This window comes from Chlamydotis macqueenii, chromosome 17 (genome assembly GCF_036417535.1).
Source record: "Chlamydotis macqueenii isolate bChlMac1 chromosome 17, bChlMac1.mat, whole genome shotgun sequence".
Lineage (NCBI taxonomy): Eukaryota > Metazoa > Chordata > Aves > Otidiformes > Otididae > Chlamydotis > Chlamydotis macqueenii.
Genome location: NC_141572.1, coordinates 1,931,241 through 1,946,771, shown reverse-complemented (window position 1 = coordinate 1,946,771; position 15,531 = coordinate 1,931,241). Strand labels below are relative to the sequence as shown.

The following is a 15,531-nucleotide window of genomic DNA, read 5'->3' as shown; positions in this document are numbered from 1 at the left end:
ATTGTGCTGATGAACTTCACAGCTTCACCAAGGAAACTGATTTTGAGGCAGCGCCCAGCAGCGGGGGCGCGGGGGGTGGCAGAGCTCTCTGCCTGCGCGGGGCCGCAGGAGGCACACGCCTCGGCCAGCTCATCCCAGCAGGATCAGTCCCTGCTTTTCCCTGGGCATCCCTGCATCCTCCCGCCTCCCTGGGCGGGCGGGAGGCACCCGGCTCACGGGGGCAGGAGGGATCCCAGGGCTCCCATTCGGGAGCTCCCATCCCAGGGCTCCCATCCCAGCCTCCGGCAGCCACTTGATTTCTCCCATGAAATCCAAGCTGTAAAAGCAGCTCCATCAGCAGCAGCACAGCCGTGGGTACCCCCTTGCAGAAACACGAGCTGCTTTAAGCTTTGCAGCTGTTACTGGGCACTGACTGGGAGAATTACTCTCTAAAAGATGGAATTAGTCCATCCTGGCGGGTTAGCAGCTCACATCCCCCCTCTCCACAGGTAAGGAGGGAGATGCTCTGCCAGAAGCTCTGTGGAAACAGCCCGGTGGAGGCAAGGCAGGGGACGGGGTCCTCATGCAGCGTCCCAGCTCCTGGCCAGGGCTTCCAGCGACGGCAGCTCACTGCCCCGCGCAGCCCTGCCCCACGCCCGGCCCCAGCCCCTGCTCCCCCCTTCCCCGCACCAGCTCGCTCCACCACGGGATGCTTCCACTGGGACAAGCACCAGTGCGCCTGCATAGACAATGAGCCAAGAGACCAGGGCTTGTTTCTGAGCTCCCCAGGACCGACCCCAATTTGGAATCCACCTCTCGCTCCTCGCTACGACTCAGCTGCCGCCGTGGCCCGAGGAGAGCAGGCAGCTGGGTCTGGCCTGTCAGCTCTGGGTGTCAGCAGCTGAGAAACGAGGAGCGGCTACAGGCTGGCACCCATTTTTTATCAGAAGAGGAGCTACAGCTCAATGGAGGAAATCCAGTACACGCAGCCAGAGCAGAGACAGAGTCGCCGACGGCCAAGTGCTGCCCCCGCCACTGGAAAACACGCCTCCCTCACTGCAATGCAAGCGCTCCAAACCTGTTCTTCCTACAAAATCCATCAGGCAGAGCCATCTGCCTGGCAGCCGGCTCCCCAGCTCCCGTCCCTGCTTCTCGCTGGATTCTCCCTGCCGCCTGCGAAAGCCGTCAGCGCGAGAGAGCCTCTGCCTCCCGACTGCCCCAGGCTGGGTCAGGAGTGAGGGAGGGGTGAAAGCAGCTGTCCTGCGCCTGGCTGGAGGTGCGGGATGGCGGGACAGTGCCTCCATCACTGATAAATGCGAGCTGTGAGAATAAAATACCTTCTATACAGGCACCAGCTCCCAGGATCCAGGAAACCAGATGGGATTTCTAACCCTATACATCCAATGAATTTGTCCCGTCAATGCATCACCTAAAGCCTGACAGTGCGTGGCAAGTCCACAACCTTGAGACTGTGTATTTAAATAAACTAAAAAAAAATCAGTTAGGTGCAGAACATGGCTGAAGTAATGCTAAGTGAATAATTCACGCAGTATTTATAATTGATGGGGGATTTAGCAGGAGCAGAGCCGTAAGTGACTTCCCATTAACTATTGATGCTCTCCCAGCCGCCCGACAAGCGCGGCTGGGCTCCACGATCACAGCTCGCCCGCCGTGTTTTATCCAGGCGCTGGTTAAGAGCACACGCAGTCCGGGGAACGCCTCAGCTCCCGGGGAACGCCACGATGCTCTGCACGCGGCCGCGCTGCGGTGGGCTCGCAGAGCCCCGGCCAGCCGCCACGTGTCAGCGGGGAGAAACCCGGGGCTGGCGGGGTGAGTCTGGGGGACAAGACCAAGTATCTTGCTACACCCATTCTTCCCATAGGAAACATTCAAAAAGCTTCTAAAAATATATGCACAAATGCAAAAATAGTGTTAAAGAACCCACCATATCCTAACAGAGCGCGTCCGTGTTCCAGAGCATTGTGTTTCCAACAAAGCTGCAATAAACCCACAGTTATCATAGCAACCGAAGCCGTGTCTCGCGGGTTCGGCGTGAGCAGAGCATCCCAGCGTAACACGTCTTGGTTCTGAAGGGCATCGACGGTGGCATGACGCCGACCCAGCGGGGAGGGCGTCCCAGCAGCCCGAGGTGTGCGCGAGCACGTAGGATTTGGGGGGAGAGCAAGGACAAAGGCTGTTCACTGCGCAGGGAAGGGATGGGGAATAACTCACACTAAAGCAGCACTCCTTCCAGAAAGGCTGGCAGCCTCAGGGCAAAATGAATGCTGAAACCTCCTTGATTGTTAAATAAAAGATTATTGACAAAATAACTGTTTCTAATGCAGCTGTGCTGCCAGCAGAAATGCAATATCTTTCAATTACGGCTTGGAAGCAAGGCTTTCCTTTTGTTTACTGGGAAAAAACAACATAAAAGAGATGCTCGTAGATGGCTGTGAAAGGAAGGTGAATCTATTTTTGCCGTACTCGCGATCCGGTTGGGGCTTTGTGCCCGCAGAGCGGGTTAGCGGCTCGTTGGCACCACCTGACAGGCTGCCGTGGGCCGGGGAGGTATTTGGCAGGGGCCGGGAGCGTGCTGGGGCGCTGGCACTCGGGCTGAGCAGGCAAAGCCATCTTCTCGGAACAAAACACGGAGCAGAGGGACTGCCCAGGCTGCCAGCCCCACTGTGGGAAAACGAGATGCGAGGTGCCTCGAGAACAGCTTTGGTTCAAGGGTTTGGGGCTGTGGGAGGACGCGAAGCTGTTCGCTGCCCCTCCCAGCGCTCTCCAGCTCCACTTGCCAAAGCCAAGCCCGACATCCTGACACCAGCGAGTTCCCGTGGGGGAACGGCCTGGGAAAGGCGGCTAGCCTTGCGCAGGGGCCAGCGAACAGCAAACTGGCCAGCTCCACCTCCAAACACAGAGCATGCCAAGCATCACGCAGAAAATTACTATTTGGGGACCCTCGGGCCCAGTGGCAGGTCACGGAGCGGTGACACCCCCGGCTGCGGGGCCAGCACCCCCTTACCAGCTCCACGCGCCGGCGGCTGGACTCCAGCTCCCTCTGCACCAGCTCGTCCATGTCAGCCTTCATCTCCTCCATCCTCCTCTGGTAGTACCGCGTGCTCTCCTTCTCCCGCGCCTCCGACTCGGCCGCCTTCTCCAGCTCCTCGCCCATCTTTATGATGCTGTCCCGCAAGCGCAGCACCAGCACCTGCGGAGGAGGGCACAGAGTGAAGCAAGGGAGACGGCGGTGAGGAGTTACCACGCTCACCACGAGCATCAGGCGATGTGGGGAGCGCTCCCTCCCTGACCTCGATCCTATCAAACATCACCCTGAAATCCTGCACGCGGCGGCAGCTGCCTGCAGTGGGTGCGGATCTCAGCCCGTCCCTGTGCCCAGCTCTGCCCACACCACAATGGGCAGTGCCACCCAAGGGCTATACCAGGTCCCCCCAGGCTCCCGGCTGCGGCTTCGGGGGCACAAGAGGGTTTTCCTTCACCCCTGGGCTGGGCTTGTTTGGGCAGCACAGCTCCAGGAAGAAGTGACAGTAAAAACACATTGTGGGGCCCTGGCAGATGCGCGGTGGGAACAGTGAAATTTTGTGATGTGTCTGACTCCTGGATGGTCCCAGGGCAGAGGGACGCCCATCAGGTGCCGTGACCAACGCGCACACGCCGTGTTCTGCGTCCGGAGGAAGGGACCGTGCATTCCTCCAGTTTATAACACTGAGCCCACCGACGGCTTTCACTGCGCACCGCGGTGATGGGTGTACAGCTAACGGCAGTGCCACGCGCTTCTCGGACTGTCCAGAAGCACGGGAGAGCTGGCTGGAGAGCCCACCTCTCCCTCCCCACCCCTCCCCAGGCGCTCCCACCCTGCAAAGCCAAGGCAGTGGCTGGGGTTCCGCATCCCCTCGGCGCACGACGAAGAGGCGGTACCTCGAAACGCTTCATCTGCACGGCCTGGAAGTCCAGCTGGCTCTCCAGATCACGGATGCGGGCTTCCTGCCGGCTGACGACGGAGCGCTCGGCCGGGCACTGCTCCAGGCGCGCTGCTCTCGCCTGCGCTGCCTGCAGCTGGGCGAGGACGGGCTGCGTCAGCACCTCCCTGGTCTCCGGCCCGCCCAAGCACCCCCCGCTCCCTTTCCCAGGTCCCCCACCGGCCCCTCGCCCCGCACGACGTGCACCAGGGAACGCTCACGGCCCTGTGGTGATGGCCACGATGGAAAAGCATTGCCTTCCGCTTCCTGAAGGAAAAAAATGCCTGACGCCAACGTGCATCTTTGGGTGAAAAATGCACCAGCAAGCCAGCCCTCGCCTGGGTCTCTCTTGCTTTTCTCTTCTCAAACTCTTTGAGGGCAGCAGGTGTAAAAATTCACAATTGACCCCTGTGCGCAAAGCCGCCTGAACCCGGTGGTTTCTTCAGCTGTTACATCGAGATCTCCAATGCAAACTACCCTTTTAGCGATCCCAGTACAGGTTTGGGTCAGATTTTGTATTTGACCTAGAACTACAGGAATTTCTCTTCTTTTATCCCACCTATCTCCAAAGCACCACCCGCTCTGCCTCGGAGGGAGCGAGTCCGGCTTCTGATTCCTGGGCAGCTTAGCTACGCTCCAGCAAAGCACTTAAGTTAACAGGGTTACTCATGTGTCTAAAACTAAATCCACGCGCTCCAGGAGGGTCCGTGCAGCCGCAGAGGTGAGGCAGCGTGGTGTCCACTGGCACCCGCCCGGGGGTCAGCCCCATCCCGGCATCAGCCCCATCCCGGCAGGTCGGGAAGGGAGGAGGGAGAACTGGGGGTCTGCATCCCAAGGCCATGGTGGGCAGAGCCCCCCAGCCCAGCCCGGCCCCGTCCCACCTGTAGGGTCAGGGCTGCAGGCGTGCAGCACGCAAACAGGGGCTTCTGCACCGTGCTGCTCTCGGGGGCACGCACGGCACACGAGGAAGAGGAACCTGACCACGTTACCAAGGAAAAGTGGCTTTGTACTGCAGGGGCAGAGAGTTGATCTGGTTTCAGACCAGAACACAGCATCCCTGGCCGGCACCGGCGGTGCGCTGGGCGCAGAGGTCAGGGGATGCCTGGACGGCTCTCACTGCTCGGCTCCAGGTGCCGCGGGCTGGGCAGGAATTACCTTCTCCTGAAGGCTCTGCTTTTCTTTCTTCACGTCCTCCACCTGCGTCTGCAGCTCCCGAATCTGAGCGATGTCCGTTGCCGACTGCAGGAAAAGAGAGCCCGGCAGTGGGAGTGGAGCCGAGGGCACGGGCCGTGAGGAGCGCGGTGCCGAAGGCTGGCTCCTGCCTGTGCCTCCGGCCACCGAAACACTGAAACTCCTCGACTGAAGGAGCTTAGTTCTCCTGACAGAACGTAACTTTCTTAACTTTTGAAACAAATATTTGTAGATGAGGACAGAAACCATGGTGTGAAGGTAATTTCTGTCCTGGGGGTCCTTTCAGACACAGACTCCCTAAAAGCCAAGACACCTCTTGAACAAAGACTCCAAACTACGAGTGAGAAGAGACGGAGTGGGAACCATCCCTTCCTCTCATCACAGCGTCTGCTTTTGGGGGTTCTCCAGGCTCTGTGCCCCGGCGGGGACTGCCACTCGTTCTCAGCCAGGCCGCAGCCTTTTCCAAGCACCCGCCCGGGGAGGGGGACGCTGCCCTGGCCCCTACCTGGGCGATGAGAGCCTTGTGCTTCGCCATGAGCTCGTTCAGGTCCTCCTGGTCCTCCTCGACGCGTTTCAGGAGGTCGGCTCTCTCGCGCTGCAGCTGGCACAGCTGCTCGTCCACCTGTGGGAGGACCCATGGGGCTGACGGGACGCACCGCGCCGCTTGGACCGCGGCATCCCTGGGGACGCGCTGCCGCCAGCCCCCCACCCCGGGCAAAGGGAGCTCCTGCCCGTCTGCAGAGGGGTCTGCGGGATGCTGCGCCCTTCTGCTCCCCACTGCCGCACCCTTACCCACCCACGAAGCCACCTGGGGTCTGTCATTCTCAGAGAGGCTAAGTGACTTAGTAAATATGCTGATTCAGCAAAAAGTTGGCTATTGGTACCCAAACCGAGGAGGCAGGACTGCACCGCTGCCCTCCCACCTCCCCAGCCCCGGCCACGTCCCCGCACCAGGGTTTTGTTTCTGCTGAGGGTCTCCAGCTCCGCGTGCAAGTTCTCCAGCTCCAGGGCCGCCGTCTGCTGCACCCTCTGGGCCTCCGCACACTTCGCTTCGCTCTCTTCCAACTGGGAAAAATGGAGGGAGATGAGCATTAAAGGAGCACTCGGCGTCTGCAGAGACCACCTGCTGACTGTGCTGTTCCCCTCGCGCAGCCACCTCAATCACACTTCACTCCCAGGGCGTTTTCCCCTGCGACGGCGCACGGAAAGTCAACCTTTTGAAATCCGTGCTGCTTTTCAGCCCGTCTGCTCCCGGTTTACAGCAAGAAAGACGTCCTTGGCAGCTCCCCGCACACCCAACCACGGATCCTAACGTCAGCGACCGTCCCGCCGCGTGTCAAGGTGAGCGCTCGGTCCTCGCATCCACCCTCCGCCTCGGCACTGCCGCGGCCAAGCAGAGCCGGGATCATTAATTTGCAAAATTATGTGAATTACACGTAATTCCTGATTAGAGCAATTCATGATTCAGAGTTTGCAAATGGGCTTTTCATGTGCCATAAATTGCATTTGCAAATACACAGAAAATGCCCCGTTTATAAATGGTAATTTGCTCTCGGCTTTTACAGCGCAGCCATTAAGAGCACAATGATCTGAAATGGGCTGCAAACATCTGGAACAGCAGCATCACCCCAGACTCACACCGCCAGGACAGAGGAGCGTAGGTAGGCTGTACCTGAACATCCAGTTCCTTCCCTTGCTCGCTTGGCTTGCTTCCTTTTCGGTACGAAAAAGAAAACTAAACCCTGCTCTGGTCCCCGTTTCCCTGCAGAGGATGCAGAGCTCCCGGGGGCGACGGGAGCCGCCACGCACCGTGGCAGGAGTTGGAGCGTTTCAGGCTGTTTTCCCAGGGTTTACTCATCTTTTTTTACCCTCTCCCTCAAAAAAAGGGGATTACAAAACAGTGCAATTGGAGCAATCCTTGGCGCATTGCCCCCAACTCTTTGGGGTGACTGGTGCCTCCTTGGAGAAGGTGAGCAGGGAATTTGCTCCCTCAGTGCCGGATCTGCGGAGGAAACGCGAGGCATTTTTCCCTTCAAGCCAATGATTGTCTTTATTCACCTGGCACTGTAGGGTCTCTGACCCGCCGCTGCCCAGCCTCGCGCTGCCTCCCCTGCCGCCCGCCCGCCGTGACGGAGCGCCCCGTGCCCGGGGGGACGCGCTGCACTGCACCCCCACGGGCCGGCCACGCGGGGAGGGGGCCCACACACTGCAGCCAGCAGCAGTGGAAACCTCCTCCTCCATCCCAGGCCAGAGCAACGGCCTTTCTGGTGCACGTGGACACGTTGGGTCTTCCCCTCAAGAAGGGGGGTACCTTCCTGCCTCAATTGCATCCCCTGTTTTTAACAGGGCAAAACCTGCCCTCCCTTGCCAGGAGGCACAACGCTGACGGGTCCCCACCAGCAACTTCACCCAAACCTCAGGAAGCACACAGGCATCCAGCCCACGGCACCGTTGTCCCCCCACCGAGGATGGGGGGTGGCTGGTTTCTGCGGCCTGGGCCCAGCATTTCCATCTCCGAGCCCTCCTGCCAGCCCTGCACGAACCGAGGAGCGGATGGGGAGAAATAACCCCAAACCTCGCCGGGTCTCCAGCTACAGCGCCTGCCAGGAGCTACTCACCGTGGGAAACATAAAGCCCTGGCACGGAGACATTTAGTTGCTTGAACCTTGCAAAAGCGTTCTTTAAAATGATGTGGCTGTGTCCAACCCCAGCCCGGGTGATGGACTGTCTGCTCGGTCTGGTCATACATCTCCAGAGCCACTCTCCGCGACACACAGCGCGTGCCTCGTCCTTCCACCGGCTGAAAAATCGCCTCGCGTTTTGCATAAATCTCAGGCAGCTGTTACCGAGACGGCCCGAGCGATAGCTGCACAGCCTGACTGACTGCTGGATTCCTGGCCAAGGGCTTTCCCAGCTTTGGGCTCCTCCCAAAGCAACCCCGTCCATGACCGGCCCCTGGGACCGGCCCTTCCCCTGCCATCCTTACACGAAATCTCCAGGCAGTTTAACCAGAGAGGAACACATCTCCAGGACCTCTCAGCTTCCGTTTCACTCCGCCTAATGGAATTTTCCCACTTGGGAAGAATAAATTGAAATCCCCCCAAAAAAATGTATAATGTATGAAGTTCTGAACAGCGTTCGTTTGCTGTGCTACACCATCTGTTAAATACCTGCGCGAAACGGGTGCTTCAGCCTTATTAGGAAACAATGCTACACTTGTAGCCATATGGATTTTGATTAACAAAAACCTAGCATTTCAGCAGAGTGGTTTTTTTCTTGTGGGGGTTTGTGGGCTGGTGGTAGGATGTATTGGCTTTTCAGAGCCGTCATGAATGCCATCAGCAATCATTTAAAGGACGGCATAATCATGAGGCATTTTTAACGCACGTAGAGTCACGGTGTCGGCGGCGCAGCAAAAACTCAGTATTCCCATTATTAAGGTTTTCCTCTCTCCTTCTCCGAAGCGCGAGGCGGCTGCGCAGAGGCCGCCCACGGAGGGAGCTGGGGATGGACCGTACGGCACCACGACATCCCGCCGGATCCTGCCTCGCTGCGGGGACCGGGCTGCTCGGGGAGCAAGAAGTTATTCCCCTAGCAAGAGGTGGCTGGACGCCACGGGGACGGCCACGCTTGCTGGGCAGAGCAAGTCCCCCAGCATCACCGCTTGGTCCCTCAGAGCAGCACGAGGAAGGGGTCCCTCACCGCGGCGAGCTCCAGGCAGAGTAGGGCCCAGCCCCGTGAAGAGCACCAGGGGCTGGCAGAGAGTAAGGCAGGGGCTGTGCATCATCTCCAGCCCCAAAGTGGGATTCAGGGAATACCAAGGGATTCATTGTTCGTGTGGCACTACAGCATGAGCTCAATCACGGTTAAGAAAGAACTCATGAGTGACAAAAACGGCCATTCCCCCTGCCTGCCCCGGCCACAGCCGTCCCCTGCCCTGGCTGCCCAGTCCGTGGCACGGGCACAGACGGGGGCACGGGCACTCAGTCGGCCACGCCAGGCCCACCTCACCTTCCCCTTCTCCCTCGGCGCAGGTGGGACCAGCTGCTGCTCACAGATGTTATTTATGCAGAGCTATTATCTCAATTATATAGGGATGTCGTCAGAAGCGCTCACGCCTCCCAGCTAGTTTGTTTCCAGGGGAAATGTTCAGCACAGATTAATTACCAAGCAGCTCCGGAGGACTGGCATCGTTAGCTCAGCCCCGGCGCGCGACATCGTGGGATGCACGCACATGGCCGGCCTGGGGATGGACGGCCCCGTGCCACCCCTGTCCCACGGCAGGGCACCCCGCCGGACCCCGAGCTCACCCTGGGGCCGGGGCCACCCCTGGCCAGCATTGCGGTGGCCACTGGCCGGGTGGCTCAGTACCCGGCGTGTCTGCACCAAAACTACAGCAAATCTGCTGCGATCCCTGCTCCTGCCTTCCAGCATCCCTATGGCAACGCCAGCGGAACCCAGCGCCGCTGGAGCTCCTTATTAGACAGATAGAAAATGCGCCAAACAGAAGGTAATTAACAGGGCTGCGGGGAAAAAGAGGAAAGAAATACGTAACCACTGTTGGCTTAATTACAAAGCAGTGCTCCTTACGAGACAACCCTCGTCAGCGCGAGAGGCGCTCCTCGCCCTGGCCTGGGCTGCACGATGCTCACGCAGCGCGGGGTCACGGCGTGCCCTGCGCACGGTTAAACGCACGAGATCTGTAAATATTTCCCCTCGGCCGAGGTGAAGCATGATGCTCCGAGGGGCAGCGAGATGCCCGCCCACCCAAAGGCGCCTACCTGCTTGCGCAGCCGCTCCTGCTCCTGGGTGCCGGCGCCAGGCTCCCCGGGCGCTGCCAGCAGCAGCTGCACGTCGGCGAGCAGGGCGCGCGTCCGCCGCAGGTCCCGCCGCAGCCGCTTCTCCACGTCGAAGTCGCGGTGGCCAATCTGGGGAGAGGAGAGGAGAGGAGAGGAGAGGGGCTGTCCCGAGCCCTGCCGCCCCATAAAACCGCTGTCGGACTTTCCCTCCCACCCCCAGACATCCCCCACAAAATTAAACCTCTCACACCCACAGATTTGGGTGATGCTGAAGTCACGATGCCAGAAGACATCTCCGTACAGATCTTGCGATTTCCATTCGTTATCAAATAGAAATTATTTAATAGTAAAATAAAAGGGAGAAAATAAATTACACGACATCAAAACTGGCAGATTCCACTGAAACACCACCACATTTTTTCCCCACCAGAAAGCTGTTGCTCTGAAAACATCAGCCCACTCCTTCTCTCCATGAGCCACATGCCTGCCCAGCAAGCCACCGCTGTGGCCGGAGGGCCAGCCCGGCTGCGCGAGCGGGGGGGCTCTGCGGGCCCCCGGTGCCCCGTCCTCATGGCCACCAGGCACCGTCACCCACGGCAGGGGCAGGGAGGGGATGCGGGTGCAGCGTCTGCGCCAAGAGCTGGCACAGAAAATGTAAAAATCATTGCATGGGAAAAAAAAAAAGCCAGAAAAAAAAATCCCTTTGGGGAAAAGAGCGACAAAGGCAGGAGAAAGTCCAAAGGGGAAAGGGAAAAACCGCGAAGCACTGACGAGGAAAGGTTCATTAGGAGTTATTTACGTGTCTCTAACACAAAGCATCCGGAGCCCCCGCCAGCGCAGAGGGAGGGCAGGGGGCAGTGGCAACCTCACGTGTGAATCCCCCAGCAAGCAACTGGTGGGGGAATTTGGGGGCTGGCCCGCAGGCAGCGCGGGGCCACCACGCTGCACTGAAGCCTCTCAAGGAAGGGAAGGAGAAGCATCTTGAAAAAAAACAAAAACCCTTCTACGCTTCCCCCTCAAGCTGAGAGCAACCATGGTTACGGGGATAAAAGAACCAGAAAAACACTAAATAAACGGGGACGAGGTCTCAGTGCTTGGATTCCGACTAACTGAAGCAGAGGAGCATGTTCCGTTCAGTCTGTTTTCCACCGCTGCTCTTGTTTCAAACCCCTTCTCCTGTTTTCTGTCCACTGGCTGAAATTAATTGTGCGGATTTGACCTTGTAACCTGGTTTAGAGCTGGCTGGCGTTTGCTGGAACCAGAAATCGTTGGCATCTCCATTTCCTCAATTAGTTTTCTGGAACAGCTGTTTTTTTTTTTCCTTTTTTAATAAACTGCTCTGAAGCACGTCCGCTGTAAATCAGACGGCCCTGCAGCGGGGCAGATCTGCCGCTGCCCCGGCCAGCCACGCAGACTGTATCTCGGACGCCGTTCAGCGTCGTTTCCCTCAGCTCGGGCTCTGTCCGTGCCACGGAGGATGGATTTTGTGCCGTGGCTGGAAGGAGCAGGCACGGCAGCCACTGCCTCCCTCCCACCGTTACAGCCTGGCACTTTTGGAGTGACGATGCCGGGATTTCATTGACCGGCTGCTGTCACGGCTGCGTTGTGTCCGCGCGCACCGCAGCAATACGCAGACACGCTGCACCCGGGGATGCTCCGGGGAAGGAGAAGGTGCCTTTCCCGAGAGCATCCCCGGCTTTGCTCTGCACAGCTCCTGCTGCCGCCTCATCCCTCCCAGTTCTCCTCCAGGGAACGAGGAGGACTGAGAGGCAGATATAATGATATCCTGCTTTTATACAGCAAAATCTATCCTGACAGCTCCCAAAGCATCTTGTATGCCAGGAGCTGGGAGGACGTTACGGATAAGCCTCGCCAGACCATTTTGAGTCTGCCTGAAACATACTCGTCATTTCGGCGTCGCAAAGAGCCCACATCCACCCCCTTTAATGAACGCGTGCCAGCGCCAGTGCCGGCGAAACGGTGAAATCCTGCCGGCTCGTGCCAACGGCCGGAGGACGTGCAGCCTGAGGTGGCCTCTGGGCCGGGCTGCTCGGCCGTGCTAAGGGATGCCCAAGCTGATAAACGCCGTTCAGCGCGGCTGCGTTCAGCCCCTTGCCTTCTCGTTGAACAGGGGGCAGCTGTGTGTGCTTTTCCCATTACGTGCGCGTCAATCACTGCCACAGACACGTTAGAGAGTGAAAAGGGATCTGTTCAACAAACGTGTCTGGGACAGAAACCTGCACCGAGGAGGAGCTGATAAACTGCTTTTCTGGGCAGTTGGAGCTGCTCCAGCGTTACTCCTGGCTAGTTTGACTCTCATGAAAATACCAGCAAAAAGCCTCTGCCTAGATAACTCTGCAGAAGAGCAAACAGTTCCCCTCCACGGGTCCTGAGTGGGACCGGCTGTCTCCTAGGTGACCCCAGAGCCCCGAAGCCCCCCTGGCACCCGGGACCCCCTGCGGCACGTGCTGCTGCTCTGACGGGTGGCGAACGGAAGGGGCGAGGGATGGAGAGCATCACAGCCGGCGGGACGTGCGGGAGCAGCCAAGCTGTGGCCCCATCCATGTGCACGCCTGCATTCGTGCTACTTTTTTTTTGTTCCAGGCGGTGTTTGGAGCTGGAGCACGGCCAGCAAAGCGGCTCGGCTGCTGGGGATGGAGCAGAGCAGCCCCCCGGGCGGGCACCGTCCTCTTACCTGCTCGCACAGCGTGCCGATGAGCCCCTCCAGGTCCTGCTTCTCATGCAGCACCACCTGCTTCTCCTCATACTCCTGTTCCAGCTGCACCTCCAGCTGCCGGAGCTGTGCGGTGGGAGACAACCCCAGCCCCGCTCAGAGCCCGGTCGCCCCCCGCCCAAACCCCGCATCCCGGCGGTGGGGACCCGGGCGGCCGGGCAGCCCCCCGTCACTGCAGCCAGCGCTGGGGACCGGGACGGGGCCACGTCCCCTGGGGCACCTGCTACACCCCAGGCAGCGCAACAGGTCCCGACCAGGAGGAGCAAGGGGAAGCTGGCCAGGAGCTTCCAGGGCTTTTGGGGACACGAAGGGCTGGAAAGGCAGCGCACTGCTTGCTCCGGCTCCCCGCCAGCGAGGGGGTGGCAGCGGCCCCGCGGGGCAGAGCGTGCTGGAAAAGCAGGGTTCCTGCCTTGAAAAAGGGAATGGGAGCAGGCTGCTAAATATCAATTGCTCTCCAGAGTGTCTCTGCCATTTAGTCATTTGGAAAATAACACTCAGGCTGCGCAGCGCGAGGGAGAGAAAGGATGAATGGCACCCCGTCGGCGAGAGCAGCCGCCAGGCACGGCGTCTCCTTCAGGGACGCGGGCAGCGCCTTGCTGTGTACAGGGCAGTTAAACAGAGTGGTGCAGAGGGCAGGGAGGACCCCGGGAGGGGCCCTGAGCAGTGCAACCTCGCAACCAGCCCAGGGCTTCGGCAAAAATGGGCCAGTGGAGAGGGGGAGAGCAGGGCAGCATGGTGGGGAACGGCAGCATGGTGGGGAATGGGAACATAGTGGGGAATGGGAGCCCCTGCACCCTGGAGCAGCCCCCAGCCCTCGGAGCCCTATGGCTCAGGGCAGGACTACGTGCTGACAGGAGCAGGAGGAGCAGAGGTTGCCTGCTTTGCCTGGCCCTGGTCCCAGTTCTGCACCCTGGGGCTGCGAGCGGGGCTCACGGTGGGCTGGCGGTGGGGAAGCAGCGCTCAGCCGCCCTGCTGCTCCCCGGGGAGGAAGGACCTCGGGAACGGCTCCTTCTCCACACCATGGACACGGGGAGCGCGACGGGAGCCCCCAGCATCATCCCTCCACCCGGCACCAACCTACCCTCCTCTGGCAGGACTGCCGCACGTCCTCCAGCTCCTCGTCCTTGTCCTCCAGCTCCTTCTGATGGATCTGCTTCATCCGCTCTATCTCCAGCTCCAGCCTCTGGTGGAGCTGAAAGACGAAGGCACGGCGGTTGCAGGCGGCCCCAGAGGGACGAGGGAGGAGCAGGGATGACCAGCCCGGCTCGTGGCTGCCTTACCTCCTCCAGGTGATCGACGGCGGCCGTTTGCCGCTCCAGCTCTTTCCGCTGCTCGGCGGCGCTGGCCTCCAGGTCCCAGAGCTGCTTCTTGAGCGCGGGCATGGCACGGGTGTCCAGGGCGCTGGGGGTGCTGAGCTCCTGCACCCGGCCGGCCAGCATGGTCGCCCGCTGTGCCAGGCTGGCCGCCTCCGCCTCCTTCTGCTGCTCGGCAAGGGCAGAGCGGCGCATCAGCAGCCCGGCCCCGGAGGTGGGAGAGGGCATTTGGACAAGCGCCCTGCTCGTAAAACCCGGGCTGTTTCCACAGCAGCATCAGAAACACCCCAGCACGCCATGCCCCTGCCGCTGCGGTGGGCAGCCAGTGCAGCACCGTCCCACTCAGCTTCGCTCCAAGAGCTGCTCCCAAAACACGGCGTAATGCGGCAAAGCGGGATATTTTCCGCTTACCTCCAGGCTCTGCTGAAGTTTGCCCATCTCCCATCGGATGCTGGTGTTCTCCTGGGTCACTTTTTCACGCAGACTCTTCTCGAAGGCAGACTCCCCCAGGGCCTGGGCTAACTGCAGGTCAAACCTGGAGGGGGAAGCACGCGTTACCGTCCCGAGCGGGTCTGCGACGCGGGGAGACAGCAACCCGCTTCTCCTGCCACTGGACTTTCCAAGTGCTTTTGAGAGGATATAAAAAAATAAAAAGAGCCTATTGTCTGCAAAGCACTGCCATCATTTTGTGAATCCCTAATTGCTCCGCACCAGTGCCAGCCACAGGGATGTGCGCATCTCCCTCGGACCAAGCCCCAGCCCACAGCCAGCATCCCAGCACGGGCAGCGGACACCAGCAATTAAACGTAATTTAGAAGAAATTATAAAGAAAGCAGTGGTGATTGCCCATGTTTTCTGTGCCTGCGTGGTCTCGGTATCCTATTTTTGGGCAGAAATCCTATTTCCTTCCCAGGCACCAAACAGCAGCGTTAAAAGGCTGCGGATCGTTCTCGGCTACAGGGCTCCTCCCTTCCACGCCAGGCGCCCGGTTTGCCAGCAGCGCTCCCAGCACGGGCACGTCCGCGCCGAGGGCACCCCGAAGCCTGGGACATCCCGGTGCAATGAGCACCCCCATCCCCTTCCCCTAGCCCCAGCCTTACTTCTTCTGCCTCTTCTCCAGCTCGTGGCTGCGGGCCTGCTGGCTCTCGGCGAGCACCCGCGCGTCCTCCAGCTCGCAGGCCAGCCGCCTGCACCGCCGCCGCAGCTGCTGGGACACCTTCTTGGCTGCCTCGCACGCTGCCTGCGCCTCACCGAGCTGTGGGAGAGGCAGGGGTGAGGGGCGGAGGGGGGGGCCTATGGCACGCGCACCCCGCAGACGCTCCCTCACTAGGGCTTAGTCTCCCTCCAGCTCCAGGCCATGGTTCACCCAGAGATTTTTCACCAAACAAGGACAAATTTAGGCACCCTGACCCCTCAGCCCTCCCTGTGTGCCTGCAGCATCCCAGCCCTCCTGCTGAGTCAGCAAAGCTGCCCCAGGGGCAGACGCCTGATCCCGTTTCCTGGCTGGACCGGCCGAGCTGGGTCTCCCAAGGATC

General features: G+C 60.0%; 1 protein-coding gene across 1 annotated transcript in view; it reads right to left on the bottom strand.

The window, feature by feature from the left end:
• Positions 1 to 15,531, bottom strand: part of MYO18B (myosin XVIIIB) — a 60,190-nt gene that overhangs the window by 14,871 nt on the left and 29,788 nt on the right. Inside the window, exons 28-38 of the mRNA XM_086761743.1 lie at positions 15,097 to 15,251; positions 14,408 to 14,531; positions 13,964 to 14,164; positions 13,765 to 13,875; positions 12,645 to 12,749; positions 9,932 to 10,078; positions 6,102 to 6,215; positions 5,656 to 5,772; positions 5,115 to 5,198; positions 3,919 to 4,056; positions 3,005 to 3,190 (exon numbers count right to left, since the gene is read on the bottom strand). Coding sequence (XP_086617869.1) covers positions 3,005 to 3,190; positions 3,919 to 4,056; positions 5,115 to 5,198; positions 5,656 to 5,772; positions 6,102 to 6,215; positions 9,932 to 10,078; positions 12,645 to 12,749; positions 13,765 to 13,875; positions 13,964 to 14,164; positions 14,408 to 14,531; positions 15,097 to 15,251 — 1,482 coding nt within the window. The remainder of the gene's footprint in view (positions 1 to 3,004; positions 3,191 to 3,918; positions 4,057 to 5,114; positions 5,199 to 5,655; positions 5,773 to 6,101; positions 6,216 to 9,931; positions 10,079 to 12,644; positions 12,750 to 13,764; positions 13,876 to 13,963; positions 14,165 to 14,407; positions 14,532 to 15,096; positions 15,252 to 15,531) is intronic.